General features: G+C 53.5%; 1 protein-coding gene across 2 annotated transcripts; it reads left to right on the top strand.

Moving 5' to 3' along the window:
• Nucleotides 1-1,037: 1,037 nt before the first annotated feature.
• Nucleotides 1,038-14,328, top strand: midn (midnolin). Of its 2 annotated transcripts, none has more exons than XM_067230725.1 (8): nucleotides 1,038-1,269; nucleotides 3,932-4,160; nucleotides 6,106-6,193; nucleotides 6,375-6,437; nucleotides 9,590-9,985; nucleotides 10,162-10,279; nucleotides 10,367-10,627; nucleotides 12,251-14,328. In XM_067230725.1, the coding sequence occupies exons 1-8, from the start codon at nucleotides 1,197-1,199 to the stop codon at nucleotides 12,502-12,504; spliced, it is 1,482 nt and encodes a 493-aa protein (XP_067086826.1). In that variant the 5' UTR covers nucleotides 1,038-1,196; the 3' UTR covers nucleotides 12,505-14,328. The 2 variants fall into 2 exon arrangements, with proteins under 2 accessions (XP_067086826.1, XP_067086827.1); XM_067230726.1 differs by having other exon boundaries at nucleotides 1,049-1,269; nucleotides 6,106-6,271.
• Nucleotides 14,329-15,230: the final 902 nt, after the last annotated feature.

Raw genomic sequence — 15,230 nt, 5'->3', positions numbered from 1 at the left:
TCACACACACACACACACTCTCTCACTCTCTGCGTGTGAGAGAGTGTGTGTGTAGCGTGTCTCGTGTAGCGTGGCCAGCACACCTCAGGCTCATGACTGAGCTGATTGATCAGAGATGGCTCATCTCTGGGGTGACTGAGATGGGTGGATTTCTGCTCCTTCTCTCTCTCTCTCACACACACACACACACACACACACACACACACACAGTCACTCACACACACTCTCTCTCATACACAAACACAGTCCCACACTGGTAAACACACAGGTCCCTGACACTCAGTGTGTCACTCCAGTATCTGATACCATCTGATGTGTCAACAATCCTGGCTCCTTAATCACTCAAAAGGCTGCAGCTCACAGTACACACACACACAGTACACACACACAGTACACACACAGTACTACTACAGGACTACAGCTTCTAATACTCTCACAGTACTACTACACAATACTACAGCTCCTAATACTCTACATAATGCTCTCACATTCCTTCTCTCACAGTAATACTCTCTCAGTGATAGTTTGATTGACTGGTCTGGGGAGGAGTCTTGAGAGATCGGTTGTTTATTTGTCTTCAGGTGTTCAGCTGGTATCCAAGGCCCTTTGTTTATGGTCTGTTTGTTGCCAGGTGACATTTCTTCTCTTTAGAGGAAGACGCCACCCTTGAAATTTCTGCAGCTTTCGGTTCATTTGCGCTTTGTTAAGGTCGTAACAGCGCGGGGTGTGGCTCTGCTTGCATGTCCTTTCAAGGAAAAAACGCCCGTTCGGTTATCTACCGATAGAGACCTCTTCAATTACTGCAAGCGCATTCATTCCGTTCGTGGAGAGCGCGCATTAGTGCCTGGGATTGGGAGAGAGGAACACACTACAGGAGGAATTACATGGCTACCTTAAATCACATGCTGACATAGCAAGAACCCGCTCGAGCTCTACCCTTCCATATCCGAGAGGGACGGACTAGCTGTCACCCCCGCTCCCCGCCCCCGCTGTGAACACGACAGACCCCGGAGCACGGACGTCACACAGGCATTACAGGAACGGTGAACGAGCCAAGTGGAGAAGTCTCTTGGTCTGTCGGTACGCAGCGTGTAGGAGAGTGGACGCACAGATTTGCTGAATTTCCCGTGAGACGGTGTTGCATACGGCCGCTATCTGGATTTACCGGAGAGCTCTTTATAGCGCGGGGAACCTACATGCCCAAACTGGGGAAACTTGGAAAATCCAAGACTTTAACGCGAAGCTTTAAAGTTTTCGCCACTATCATTGGTAAGTAGCACCAACGACTTCAGTTAGGAAAACAATGTTGATGTTAGGGTTAGTGGTCACTGGTCTACAGATTGAACTGAAAACACATTATAGACCTACATATCATAAATTCCAACTTTTTCCAACTATTCAAAAGTTCACGGAGGGGACTGAAATGTTGAGAGAATCACGGATTTTCGATTAACCAAACGTTATTTAACAAGCAGTTCCACGTATTTTTCTCAATGTTGTAGCCTACAGTTTAGGTGTTGATCTCCAGTTAGTGACCTCGGTTCCAGTCAGTGCGTTCGTAGCTTTATGACACAGCTTCCCAACGGTTACATTAGTTGTGTTTCATCACGAGATGCCCCCAACATTAGGCTGGCGTTGCTCAACGTGAAATGCTGAAAACGTGTTATTCTGGTAATTCCGTACTTGTGCCCGGGATACATTATCTAGATTACAGGGGAGCCGCTGTTTCAGCAGGTGGTTAGAGCCTCGCCTCACCTGCACAGCTCACCTACGGTGTTTCAGCAGGTGGTTAGAGCCTCGCCTCACCTGCACAGCTCACCTACGGTGTTTCAGCAGGTGGTTAGAGCCTCGCCTCACCTGCACAGCTCACCTACGGTGTTTCAGCAGGTGGTTAGAGCCTCGCCTCACCTGCACAGCTCACCTACGGTGCGTCACCTGTCCCCCAGAGGGCACCTGCGAGTCTTACCCATCCCAAAGCTGCAGCCGCAGCAGAAATCGGTTCCAGAACAAATTAAATGGGGGGGCCGGGACGGGACGGGCTGGGACGGGCTAGGCTGGGACGGGACAGACGGGCTGGGATGGGACGGGCTGGGACGGGGCGGGACGGGCTGGGACGGGATGGGGCGGGACGGGCTGGGACGGGCCGGGACAGACGGGACGGGCTGGGCAGGGACGGGCCGGGACAGACGGGACGGGCTGGGACGGGCCGGGACAGACGGGCTGGGCAGGGACGGGCCGGGACAGACGGGACGGGCTGGGACGGGCCGGGACAGACGGGCTGGGCAGGGACGGGCCGGGACAGACGGGACGGGCTGGGACGGGCCGGGACAGACGGGACGGGCAGGGCTGGGATACTCGCTAGAGAGTTACTTGTAGTGAAGCTTTGGTTGTTATTATGCAAAACTCATGAAAGGAGTGTACAAGACCAGCCATCTCTCTCTAATGACTAGGCGTACTTCCTGAAGAGAACTCTGCTAGCCTTATTTACATAGTGCTAGCGAGGACTCTGACGTCATAGCACCACTATCAGGGCCAGCACCTGATAACGCCAAGGTTTGACTCTCTCTCTCTCTCTCTCTCTCTCTCTCTCTCTCTCTCTCTCTCTCACACACACACACACATTTAGTCATTTTAGCAGACGCTCTTATCCAGAGCGACACACACACACACACACACACACACACACGTTAGCTAGAATTGTGCAATCCAACAGAATGCTAGCAGATAACATGCCATGTCACTTAGGAACATAATCTTTCCTGTGCTAGACAGGGAGCAGTATTTACATTTAGTCATTTAGCAGACGCTCTTATCCAGAGCGACTTACACTAAGTACAGGGACATTCCCCCGAGGCAAGTAGGGTGAAGTGCCTTGCCCAAGGACACAACGTCATTTTGCACGGCCGGGAATCGAACCAGTGACCTTCTGATTACTAGCCCGATACTCTAACCGCTCAGCCGCCTGACTCTTAAAACACCACCACTTCTGTAGCCTGATGCCAGCAGGTTTAGAGGCAGTGCTAAGTTGTCACGCCTTGTTAGATGTCTTGCCCAGGGTCTATCCCAGTACAGGACCCTGGTGGTTCTAGGTCAGGGACTAGGAACGGCCTGTAGTGGTGCTGGACTCATGCTGACATGTTATGAATGGTCTGGGTCTCAAGCCCCACCCCCTTCATCACACACAAACAGCCGATTGGCTCTCACACACAAGAATGGGAGCGAGCGAGTGGGTGAGGATCGACCTCGTTGGTGAGAATAGGGACAGCGTCTCTGCGCCACGTGGGCGTGAATCTACTCCTGCTATTGGCTGAGGCGCCCGCGTGCTGGGCCAGCTCTAGTGATTGACAGAAACTCATTGTTGCTTTTTCACTGGAGTCGCCTTGAGCATGGGGACGTAGCGCTGCAGCACCGTATTAATCCAATGAGGTTTATAATCACCGCAGATCCTCTGTTTAGCTTCTTTTAATCTTTGGGCCGCATGTCTTTCATAGAATAACAAGAATCAGTGGATAGGCCCATCAGTCTCGTGTTTCTGTACGGAAAGGAAGCGTTCCCCGAGCTACTTTGACGGTCTCGGCTGCGCGTGTAATCTTTGGTTCTGCTCGTCCTCTAATTTACCGGGCTGGAGCGCTGTCGGGGACGCGGAATTTAGAGAGCAAAAGCTACATAAGATATTTCCCCGTAACGCAACAAAGGCACGACTCTCCCCATCGACCGGTGGATTTGTATTCTCATGGTAGCTAACGAAGAGGTCGACTCGTTTTCAGAGGAGAAAGGCGAGGAAGGACACAGAGGCGCTTCCTTCTGAATGCAAGCAGGTCCTTTCTTCTCCGGCAAGGAGCTGTTTCTAACTGGCTCGCCTCCTCTCCCCCCACCCCGCGCCTCCTCTCCCTCCACCCTGCTCCACCGTACCGTCTACCCCTGACTACAGGCTATCGAATGGACCCGCACCCCGGCGCGCGGAGTTGCGCGAGCCGCGGCAGTCCCTCCTGCGAGGCCGTGCCCAGCGAGCCCTCCATGAACGTGTACATCCACTCCACCACCGGCACGCGCTTCGAGCTGTCACTACCGCAGGAGGAGACCGTGGAAGGCTTGAAGAAACGGCTCTCCCAGAGGCTGAAAATACCAAAAGAGAGGCTCGCCCTTCTGCACAAAGAGACGTGAGTGACCCAGTAAACACATATCCACAGCGTGCAGGGCGGTGTATGTACGCGGTGTAGGCACGCGGTGTTCACCCTGGCTCCAATGTAGCTGCATACAATGACAACTGTGTGGTAGAACACAATAGGGCTGTAGACTCCACAGACAGCTCACCGGGTATTGACTGTATCGATGCACCGTGACACACTGGTCAGGGTTCATATTGACGAGCCAGCCTGCAGACTGTCGCGTTTATTTATGTGTATATATCAATGATTGAATTCATGTGTGATATGGATCAAATGCAATCAACACACAGATGAGTTACAGAGAGAAGCGCAGTGGCTTTCAACAGTCTGTTCACGCAGCGGCAGAGTTGACGCTGCAGCGCTAGTCGACAAAAACACGTCAGTTTAGGCTAAAAATACCCACATTCTGACGGTAGTTAGGATGTGGATTGTGTTCGAAGCTACAGGATATGTTGTTAGCTATTCCGGGATAGCCCGTGCTGTATGGGAAGGTAGCCCTAACGCCAGTACTGTTCAGCCAACACAAACACTGGTTTCTGTTTGAGTCAGAGGGCCTCCCTTCTCAGCTGGCCTGCCGTATACACGGAGAACTCTCCGAAACACTGGAGCTATTATCGACAATTCATTACGCTCGTAGTCACGATGGCGACAGCTAAACAATGCTTTACAAAGGTGTGTCCAAATAGTCATTTTCTGAATAACGAAACTGAGATATTAGCGGGTTTCCAATTGAATTGGATTGTCCTTGGTTAAATGACAAAGGAGTAGGGGGAGGGAGGTCTTTGTCACCCGGCCGCATTGTTTTAAATCCTCTCTAGCCGCCGGTGCTTGAGTAATCGCCTTCAGGCCACTTCACCCCCTAAAAACCTGAAAAACGTTTTTAATCCCCTCTCGCGTCCGAATAGCTGACCGAACAGCCGGAGCGCAAGCCTCTTTGTTCCGCTGCGGGGTCACGTTGTTTCATGCTAAAGCTCCGCACGCGGTCCGTTTAGCCTGGTGGAGTCAGGGCTTCGCAGCGCTGCGGAGAGGCAGGTGAGGCAGGGCAGGTAGAAAAACAAGGCTGGCAGGTAGACGGACAGGCAGGGCAGGTGAGGCAGGTAGAGAGATAAGGCAGGTAAGACTGTGACGTGTCCCTGCTGTAGAGAACAGTATGTGATCTGCCTGCAGGAGGCCCAGACTGTGTCAACAGTCTGCCTCAACACACCCAGGACACCCTGTTCATAGGTGACATTTCTAACAGCTACAGGTACACTGGAATTCTCTGGTCCTCCTGACAGTTCCCTCATGGCCTGTCCAAACCTGATCCTACATGAGCAACACTAAGACTAATATATCCAGAATAGAATTCTACTGAGGGATGTTCAGGTGAGGCATGTAGACGACCAGCCTGCTGACCCCTACGTCTGGTCAGGTTACATCCTGATCTCTTCAGAGTTGAACCCTGCCTGGGTACAGCTTAGTGGCTTGAGCATCTGACTGGTGGAAATGCTACATTAATATGTCATTTCTTATTATATATACTGCACCTCATATCACTGCTCTCTCCTGGAGGAATGTGGATCCAAAAGTAACATGTTGAGGTGTATTTGATTCGACTATCCGTCCATCTGGTTCTGGTGTATTGGTTTTATTGCACAGGGCAGCAGGCATTGTGTGTTGGACAGGGTTAGAGCTAGTGCAGGGCCCTGGGTGGGGCTGCCCTGCATGCCTGGTGACTCAGAACCGCTGACACGCTCAGACACCCAGCTCTCTCTGGTGCCCAGAAACCCACAAAACACAGATATAACCCTCCCTCCCCCTCTCAGCCTGGTCTCTCTCCCTGGTGTCTAACCCTGTCTCCCCCTCTCAGCCTGGTCTCTCTCCCTGGTGTCTAACCCTCCCTCCCCCTCTCAGCCTGGTCTCTCTCCCTGGTGTCTAACCCTGTCTCCTCCTCCAGGCGTCTGAGCTCAGGCCGGCTGCTGGATCTGGGTGTGACTGACCGGAGCAGACTAACCCTGGTACCCACAGTGGAGGCTGGGCTCATGGTGAGTCACCCCACATCTCCCACACGCTACCCACACGCTACCCACACGCTACAGTCATGTTGCAGTGATGGTACACAGGTGTGTAGTTTTACAGTGTTCCTGTGGTCAGAGTTGAGTAAGTCTGTTTAGCAGTGTCGGTGATGTTCCGCTGATGTGAACACTAACACGCGTGTCCCTCCAGTCGCAGGCCTCCAGACCAGAGCAGTCCGTCATGCAAGCACTGGAGAGCTTAACAGAGACTCAGGTAAGAACCTCTAACCTGCATCTTCACTGAGGGAGACGCAGGTAAGAACCTGCTCTAACCTGCACCTCACTGAGGGAGAGGCAGGAGGGAGAGAATCCTTCTCTCCTATGTCTGGTCTCCTGGGAGCCTGGCTGGGAGGGGGGGGGGGGGGACATGCCTAGGCACATCCTCACCAACATAGACCTTCCTACGGGACACAAACTAACACACACATACACACACATGCTGACACACACACACATGCTGACAAACACACTGACACACACACACACATGCTGACAAACACACTGACACACACACACACACATGCTGACACACACACACATGCTGACACACACACACGCTGACACACACACTGACACACACGCTGACACACACACACACACACACGCTGACACACACACAGAGGCAGCGTGTGTAGTCAGATCGGTTCCAGGAAGCAGGTTCAGATGCTCATGACAGATGGGCCGGTCTCTCAATATTAGCATACCATTCCTGGAAGCTCTCTGTGTGTGTGCGTGTTAGAGGGATGTACAGTATTGGTTTGTGAGTCAGTGTGGTGTGACTCACTATGATCAATAGTGAAAGTAGAGGCATGAGAACCGGCTTCTCCTCACCCATCTCCCCCCCCCCTTCCTCACCCATCTCCCCCCCCCCCCCCTTCCTCACCCATCTCCCCCCCCCCCCCTTCCTCACCCAACTTCTCCCCATCCAGCGGACCTGCAGAGAGTGAATGAGTGTGTGTGTCATGCAGCAGATCTGAAGTGTGTGTCGTGATGGTCATTGTCTCCTGAGTGTGTTGTGTTTTGAGCTCACAAAGCGTCGTGACTGGCTGGCAGCTGTGTGGGCTGGAGCATGGCAGGTACAGTGCGTCTGATTGGTCAGTTGTAGCCAACCAGGTGGACAGAGTAACAGCAGTTACACATGGGAGCCTCATCCCTCCCTCCCCAGCCCTGGCCTCATCCCTCCCTCACCAGCCCTGGCCTCATCCCTCCCTCCCCAGCCCTGGCCTCATCCCTCCCTCACCAGCCCTGGCCTCATCCCTCCCTCACCAGCCCTGGCCTCATCCCTCCCTCACCAGCCCTGGCCTCATCCCTCCCTCACCAGCCCTGGCCTCATCCCTCCCTCACCAGCCCTGGCCTCATCCCTCCCTCCCCAGCCCTGGCCTCATCCCTCCCTCACCAGCCCTGGCCTCATCCCTCCCTCCCCAGCCCTGGCCTCATCCCTCCCTCCCCCTTTTCTCTTCTCTCCTCCATCTCTCCCTCTTTCTCAGTTCTGGAAGACAAGCATGTCTGTCAATGAGTTCCTTGAACCACAGGGACTCCAATAAATAACCTGCCAGTCTAGTGATAGGAGGAGAGGGAGGGAGGCAGAGAGAGAGGGAGGGAGGCAGAGAGAGAGGGAGGGAGGCAGAGAGAGAGGGAGGGAGGCAGAGAGAGAGGGAGGGAGGCAGAGAGAGAGAGAGGGAGGCGGAGAGGGAGGCAGAGAGAGGGAGGGAGGCAGAGAGAGAGAGGGAGGGAGGCAGAGAGGGATGGAGGCAGAGAGAGAGAGTGGGAGCCAGAAGGATACTGTCACTGAATATTTAATCGCCACCATCTCCACTGACACCCTCCCCTCCCCCCGGTACCCTCCCCCCCTCACCCTCCCCCCCCTTTAACCCTCCTTCTGGATTTCCCTCTCGTCATATTTTCTCTGTGGCTGCATAGCAACAAAGGCCCTTGCTCAAGAGAGCTCCTACCCCCCACCCTCCTACCCCGTAACCTCCCAGCCTGTACCCTCCCAGCCTGTACCCTCCCAGCCATGCACGAGGAGGACATTACCATGGCTGCTTTCTGTGTATGTGTGCGTGTATTTGGAGACCACATTAAGCAGACGGCTTAAAAGGGGATATTTCTACACACATGTTGAAACACGCAAACACACACACACAGGCGATGTGGGTTTGGGTGAGCAACTCTAAACATGTGACTCAACTACTGAGACATCACAACCAGGAAGGAATAATACAATAAAGGTGTGTGCTTGTGGTTTGTGTGTGTATGCATGTGTGTGTGTGGTGTAGTTAGGGGCTGTGGTGTGGGGTGAGAAGGTCATCTTCACCAGCAGTAAAGAGGAGACGCTTCACTCTCCCTCTCTCTCTCCCCCTCTCTCTCTCTCCATCACCTCTCCCTCTCTCTCTCCCTCCTCTCTCCCTCTCTCTCTCTCCATCACCTCCCTCTCTCTCCCTCTCCATCACCTCCCTCTCTCTCCCCCATCACCTCCCCTTCTCTCCCTCTCTCCATCACCTCCCCCTCTCTCTCTCCCCCAGGCATAGCTGCAGCGATGTGTCATTGTCCTTCACACGCAACACAAACACCAGCCCAGCGCCAATGTGTGATTTAAAGCCCCCCCTCATACACGCCTCTTTAGGGGCCCCTGGCTTTGTGTGTGTGTGTGGTTAGGGTGGGGAAACGGAATACTCATTCTCATGACAGCTGTCAGTCAGACTCACACAGAGAGCATACACACTGCTCTGTGTGAGTCTCCTCTCCTCCTCGCTCTCTTTTTTCCTAACCCTCTTTTCCCTCTGGATGCAGGGACTGAATACTGGCTACGTAGGGGATTTAGGGATGGAAGGATGGAGAGAGGGAGGATGGAGAGAGGGAGGATAGAGAGAGGGAGGGAGGATGGATAGAGGGAGGATGGAGAGCAGGAGGATGGAGAGAGAGAGGATGGGCCGGAAGAAAGGAGGGGAGAGGCAGGGAGGGACATGACTGGACAAGAGGGCTTGTTGTCGTCTGTGTGTCCCTCAGCCAAGCTCTGTGTGTGTGTGTGTGTGTGACTGTGAGTGTCAGGACCAGAGAGGGTCAAAGCCTACACTCTTGGCTCTGCTCTCCTTCTCGACACTCCTAACATGGTCAGTCCTCCTCCCCCCTTCCTCACCAGGACAATCAGCCATTCAGAATGTTCAGAATGCTGCTTCCTGTCCTTCAGACAGACCAGCCTGCAGAACTGGCTTTGTCTGTCAACTGGAGGGGGAGGGTGGGGGGAGGAGAGGAGAGGGGGGAGAAAGGGGAGGCAATGACGGGTGGTGGTGCGTGTGTGGGCGTGGCCTATTTTGACCTCTGAGGATCACATGACTCAGCAGCAGTATTTCCGTTTCCTGTTTGCAGGTCAGTGACTTCCTGTGTGGCCGGTCCCCCCTGACTCTGGCGCTGCGTGTGGGAGACCACATGATGTTCGTCCAGCTGCAGCTGGCATCCCAGCAGGCCGTGGGGGGGGCGGGGCTTCAGAGCAGGGGGGGGCATGGTGGGGGGGAGGCTCCGGGTCTCCCCTCAGGGAGTGCGGCCCCCAGCTCTGGACACCCCCGCGTGCCTCTGCCCCAACACCCTGCCCCCTCCCCCGCAGCCTCCCCCCCTCCGCCCCCCGCTCCTGTCTACAGCTCCACCTCCAGACACGGCTCCCCCCCTCCGCCCTCCCCCTGCCTCCCCCAGCAGAGTGTCTTCCTGCCCCCCCGCCAAGCCGCCCCCAGCCCCCAGAGGCCCCCTCCACCAGCCTCCAGCCCCCAGGTAAGACCCCCCTCCCCACCAAAACCTGAAACTGAGGGTGTGTGTGTAACAGGGTGTGTGTGTGCGTGTAACAGGGTGTGTGTGTGTAACAGGGTGTGTGTGTGAGGTTGTGTGTGTGAGGGTGTGTGTGTGTGTGTGTAAAAGGGTGTAATATCCCAGTGTGTTTCTCCCTCCAGCCCAGCTGCAGCACGAAGCCCTCTGGTAACAGCTCCTCCTCCCGGTCACGCAAGCCCGGCGCCGTCATCGAGAGCTTTGTGAACCACGGCCCCGGGGTGTTCTCTGGAACCTTCTCAGGTGAGAGCGCTAGCTGTCCTGGCGGAGGGATACATATGTGTGTCGTAGCCCCCCCAGGGTTACTAACTCTGCCCCCCTTCCCTGCAGGCACGCTGCACCCTAACTGTCAGGACAGCAGTGGACGCCCTCGTCGTGACATCAGCACCATCCTCCAGATCCTCAACGACCTGCTCAGCGCCACGCGGCACTACCAGGGGGTTCCTCCATCCCTCAGCCAGCTCCGACAGCATGCCACGCCCTCCCCCCCACCCTGCCCCCCTGCCCCCGCCACGCCGGCCGCCCCCAGCGCACGCACGCCCCCCCTACACCCTCTGGTGCAGAGTCAGATACACATGTGCAGGCCCCATGGTGAGTCTCCCCTGTACACACACACACACACGTATACATACACACACACGTATACACACACACACGTATACACACACACACACACACTGCTGAGCCCAGGGAAGCTCCATCACTGTCCTGACAGCTTCGCCTTCTTTCTTTGTCTCCCTCTCGTCTCCTCTCCTCTTCTCCTTCTCTGAACTTCCACTGGAAGAAACAGCCAGACAGCCAGCGGGTCAGGGCAGCCGGGGCAGAGCTAACCCACATATAGGGGGTGTTGCCTGTGCTCTGTGGTTGTCATAGTCAGGCTGGAAAGCTTTTGGTTAGGGGTCAGACAAAGACCTGGGGGGGGGGGGCTGAATTCCTCTGCTGGGTAACCCCTCATCCCTCCTTATCCCTGGTCTTTGTCTGAGCTTCACAGTGGACACCAGGAGGGGCTTTTGTTGGGCTGGAGGGGGGGGAGGAGGGGGAGGAGGGGGAGGGGGAGGGTTAAACCTGGTCTCTTCCACTGCAGATGGAAGATAGTGGCCTTGACTGTGTGTGTGTGTGGACATGCATTATTCATGTGCGGGCTCTCTCTCTCCCCCCTCACACTCTGGGCTCTCTCCCCTCACACTCTGGGCTCTCTCTCTCTCCCCTCACACTCTGGGCTCTCTCTCTCTCCCCTCACACTCTTCTTCTCTAGTCTTCAATGTTTCTCAATGCCCTGATTGTGTGTGTATCCTAATAATAGCGATGCTGTTATAATCAGTCGTGAGGCCAGCTGTGTCCAGTCCTTCTACTCAGCTCTGGTAGTGAGACACACACACACACTAGGTTCAGCCTAGTCAAATTCCAAAGCCCCTAGCCAAACCAATGCCAGAACCTCTGTGTGTGTGTGTGTGTGTGTGTGTGTGTGAGAGCGAGAGAGAGAGAGGAGGGCAGCACTATTGATTTGAAAAACTGCCACCTACCTCCATTCCTTCCCCTCCACCTTCCCCAACACCCAGGGGAGGAATTCCTCAACCCCCCCCCCCCCCCTCCCCTTCTTGACTTCAGGGTAGACGAGGGGGGGGTCAATAAACTATGAAGCTACAGCCATAAAGAATGGAGAAGCACACTCTCTCTCTCTCTCTCTTCCCCCCCTTCATCCCCCTCTTTTCCATTCGCTTGCATTTTCTCCTGAAAGCCAATAGTCTGTCCCCTGAGAGAGATGGCTGCTCTGCAGCTAAGGTTTAATCAATAGGGCTTTTTAATTTGACATCGATCCACGTTAAAAGCTCCTGCTGTATGTGTCTGAGTGTGTTTGTGGTTTGAGCTGTGTGTATGTTTGTGGTTTGAGCTGTGTGTATGTTTGTGGTTTGAGCTGTGTGTGCGTGTGAGAGAGACCAAGACGAGGGTTATTGACGTTTCCCTGGGTTATTTCATGATCTCCTTCTGAGACGAGTCTACATTATAGATTGTGTCTTTTCCTTCCTTTACAGCTCCTGCATGTATTTATAGCTGAGATGAGGCCAGGCCGCACACACACATCCACAAACATAGCTACACGCAAATATACCTGCATACACACCCAGCCACGCACACATCCGCAGTGCCAGCTCCAGTGTTGCTGTTTGACTCCTCCCCCCTCCTGACTCCTCCCCCCTCCTGACTCCTCCCCAGGTGACCGTGTGCGTCAGACGGAGAACCGGGCGACGCGCTGCAAGGTGGAGCGCCTGCAGCTGCTGATGCAGCAGAAGAGGGTGAGGAGGAAGAGCCGGCGTGACCAGCGCGCGCCCTACCATTGGCTGCCGAGCCGCAAGGCTGGGCGGAGCCACAGCAACAGCAGCCTATCCAGCGAGGGCTCCCTGGACCTGGACTACGACGAGGCACTATGGAAACAATCAGACATGAAGACTGAGTTCCTCATGGCCTGAGGGGGTGGGGCAGATCGAGGGGCGGTGGGTGTGGCTGGAGAAGGAGAGGAGCCGGAGGGGAGGAGCCAGACCCGGAGGGGAGGAGCCAGAGCAGGAGGGGAGGAGCCGGAGGGGACTGCTGAATACGGAGACGCGTTTGCTGAGGATTGTGGGAAGCGATGTTTTAGTTGTGTGGGACTCGTCTCTCTGTCAACGCCTGGGCGGACTAATTACCAAGTGGACTAGTAACCAGGGAAACTAGTTACCATGTGGACTGGGGGTGTGTCCTCAGCGTACGACCCCTTCCATTGGGCATTCTATTCTCAGCCTCCATCAGGGAGCGAGGTTTCTACTCATACTTAACCTCGTCTCTATGGAAACATAACAATTATTATTATTAAACTTAATATGTAGCATTGTTCACAAAGCATTCAGGTTTCCACAAACTGGTCTGATTGGTTGTTGATTTGCACATTATCATGGAACAGCTGGTCATGTGTGCAGGAATGGGTGGGGCTAATAACGCACTGACTCAGAACAGAGGATATCTACTCAGCATGTAAAACCTAAATATGAAAAATATATTTTTTATTGAACCTCCTATCTGCTGTTTTGAAAAAACAGACATCCACTGTGGCTTCGAGCCGGCCACTGAGAAGTGTGTTCATCCATCCATCTACTCATCCACTCATTCATTCATTCACTCATTATGGTTACGAAGCCACAAATGGTTCTAAACATAACCCCTCCCCCCAGAGTCTGATAGGCCTGGAACAACTAACCCCATCTGCAGGCTTGTGTGTGTGTGTGTGTGTGTGGGGAGAAGGAAGTGTTTGTCTAAGTGATGAATGGCTGCTTCTCATTGGTCAGTTCAAGTTATTGGAGCTAGCCCTGTTGTGTCCTGCTAAGAGTTAGACACACAGACAAGCAACCCTGACCCTGACAGTCTGTGTCCAACCCTACCACGATTGCACTCCTTGGGATTGCAGAGAGAGATTACCCATCAAGTGAACCTCATCCTGTTTCAAGTGGCCTTACCGCTCACCTCTCTGGGGGCGTTGGTTTTGCTCCTCAGGGCGACTTCCTCTCCGGGGCTTCTCTGTTAGCAGGTGGAGTCTCTATTATGTCAAGGCTTCTGTGCCTTAAAACGCAAAGACTATATCCTTTCTCGACTCTGGACCGACACAGGAAGTCGCCACACTTTTGTAGTCCTCACGTGATGGGGGTTGTAGTTCCTTGGGGGGGTTGAAGCACGTAGTGGGATATGATATAATGTTGTTCTCCACCACTCTTTCTCCACTGTGTTTGTTAGTCTTTACTGCCAGCATCCTGACCCTCTGTTAGTTTCACCCCAACCCCTCATCAAAAAAATGTAAAACGTTAATTTAAGTTGTAATTTTTTATCTATGTATAAACTATACTCTGTGTGTGCCTCACATCTGTGTGAAATTGAAAAAAAAACGAAAGTAAGAAATATTAGGAGGGGGGGGGGGGGGTGGATTCATCATATACGTTGCCTGCTCTCTAGTTCTTTATCTTGTAGCCATGAGGAGAGTCCAGACCAGAGGTCTAGCTATAAGAGACTGCAGCACGTGTGAGTGTGTTAATTTATAAAACGGTAACTGTGAATTCTGTTTTTCTTCATGTATTTTCTGAGTGGGGGGGCAGGACATAGCCCCCCCTCTCCTGGTCAAACACAAACGGAAATGAGTTTCCCTACAAAAAAAAAGTACAAAACAAGATATCAATATATATTTTTTTCTTAAGCAATACATTTCAGTGTGACTTGTGATAGAATTTTTTTCTTTTTTAGGTAATAAATAAAAAACAAAAGCTGCCAGTCCAGTTGTATGTGCCTCTCTGAACATTTCAAACTGTAGTGACCCTCTCCTCTTCATGGTATCTGCACAGCAGAGATGCATTGTCTGATCTGTGTATTTTTGCAGCTGGGAGCTGATATCAGTTGTACCCCACTTCCCACTTCCTTCCCCCTCCCTCCCCCTCTCCCTACCTCCCTCCTCTCCCTACCTCCCTCCTCCCCCTCCCTCCCCCTCTCCCTACCTCCCTCCTCCCCCTCATGTCCTGGCTGACTAAGACAATGGGCTGTCCCTTCACCTGAGATGACCTTGTGCTCCAGGGGGGAGGGGATCAGAGGTCAGGGGTCAGGGTTAAAATAGACTAGGTAAACAGGAAGTTCTGTTGTCAGTTCATGTGGCACTCGCTTATCAAACATCACAGAGGGGGAAGGCAAGTGTGTGTGTGTGAGAGGCCCACCTGGTGACAGAGGGCTAACTGTTGGTGGTTCAAACAACTGTCATGTGTTCCCCTGTTGCACTCCTCCCAGCCCCCCCCCTCTCTCTCTCTCTCTCTCATCTTCTTTCTAGCTGTTCTTCTGATCTTTCACTGCTGAACTGTGCAGACAGAGAAACTCCCTCAGCCTCGCTACCTCTCCCTACACACACACACACACACTCCTCTCAGAGCAGAACAGGGTAGAGTTCATTAGAGTGAATCATTCATCATATTCTGCAACCCTAACCCAAACCCAGAGCATCAGTAAGTAAACTCAGTGGAAAAGGTGATCAACACACACACGCACGCACGCACACACAGCCCGTAAGTAAGAGAGAGAAATGGAGGGAGAGACCCATCTTACTGCTTGTCTGCAGTGTAATGTTACCAGAAAAGAATAGAGTAGAGCATGATGTCAGCTGTCTACTAAGACGAAATAGCAGCATTAATTCCAG

This window comes from Osmerus mordax, chromosome 27 (genome assembly GCF_038355195.1).
Source record: "Osmerus mordax isolate fOsmMor3 chromosome 27, fOsmMor3.pri, whole genome shotgun sequence".
In the NCBI taxonomy this organism is placed as follows: Eukaryota; Metazoa; Chordata; class Actinopteri; order Osmeriformes; family Osmeridae; genus Osmerus; species Osmerus mordax.
The sequence above is the reverse complement of the archived record's forward strand: the minus strand, read 5'-3'. Positions and strand labels throughout refer to the sequence as shown.

Excerpts from the sequence above, each read along its gene's own strand:
- midn (XM_067230726.1), top strand. The coding sequence starts at position 1,197 with ATGCCCAAACTGGGGAAACTTGGAAAATCCAAGACTTTAACGCGAAGC. Across the intron at positions 9,986-10,161 it reads CACCAGCCTCCAGCCCCCAG|CCCAGCTGCAGCACGAAGCC; the intron begins GTAAGACCCCCC and ends TTCTCCCTCCAG. Across the intron at positions 10,280-10,366 it reads GTTCTCTGGAACCTTCTCAG|GCACGCTGCACCCTAACTGT; the intron begins GTGAGAGCGCTA and ends CCTTCCCTGCAG.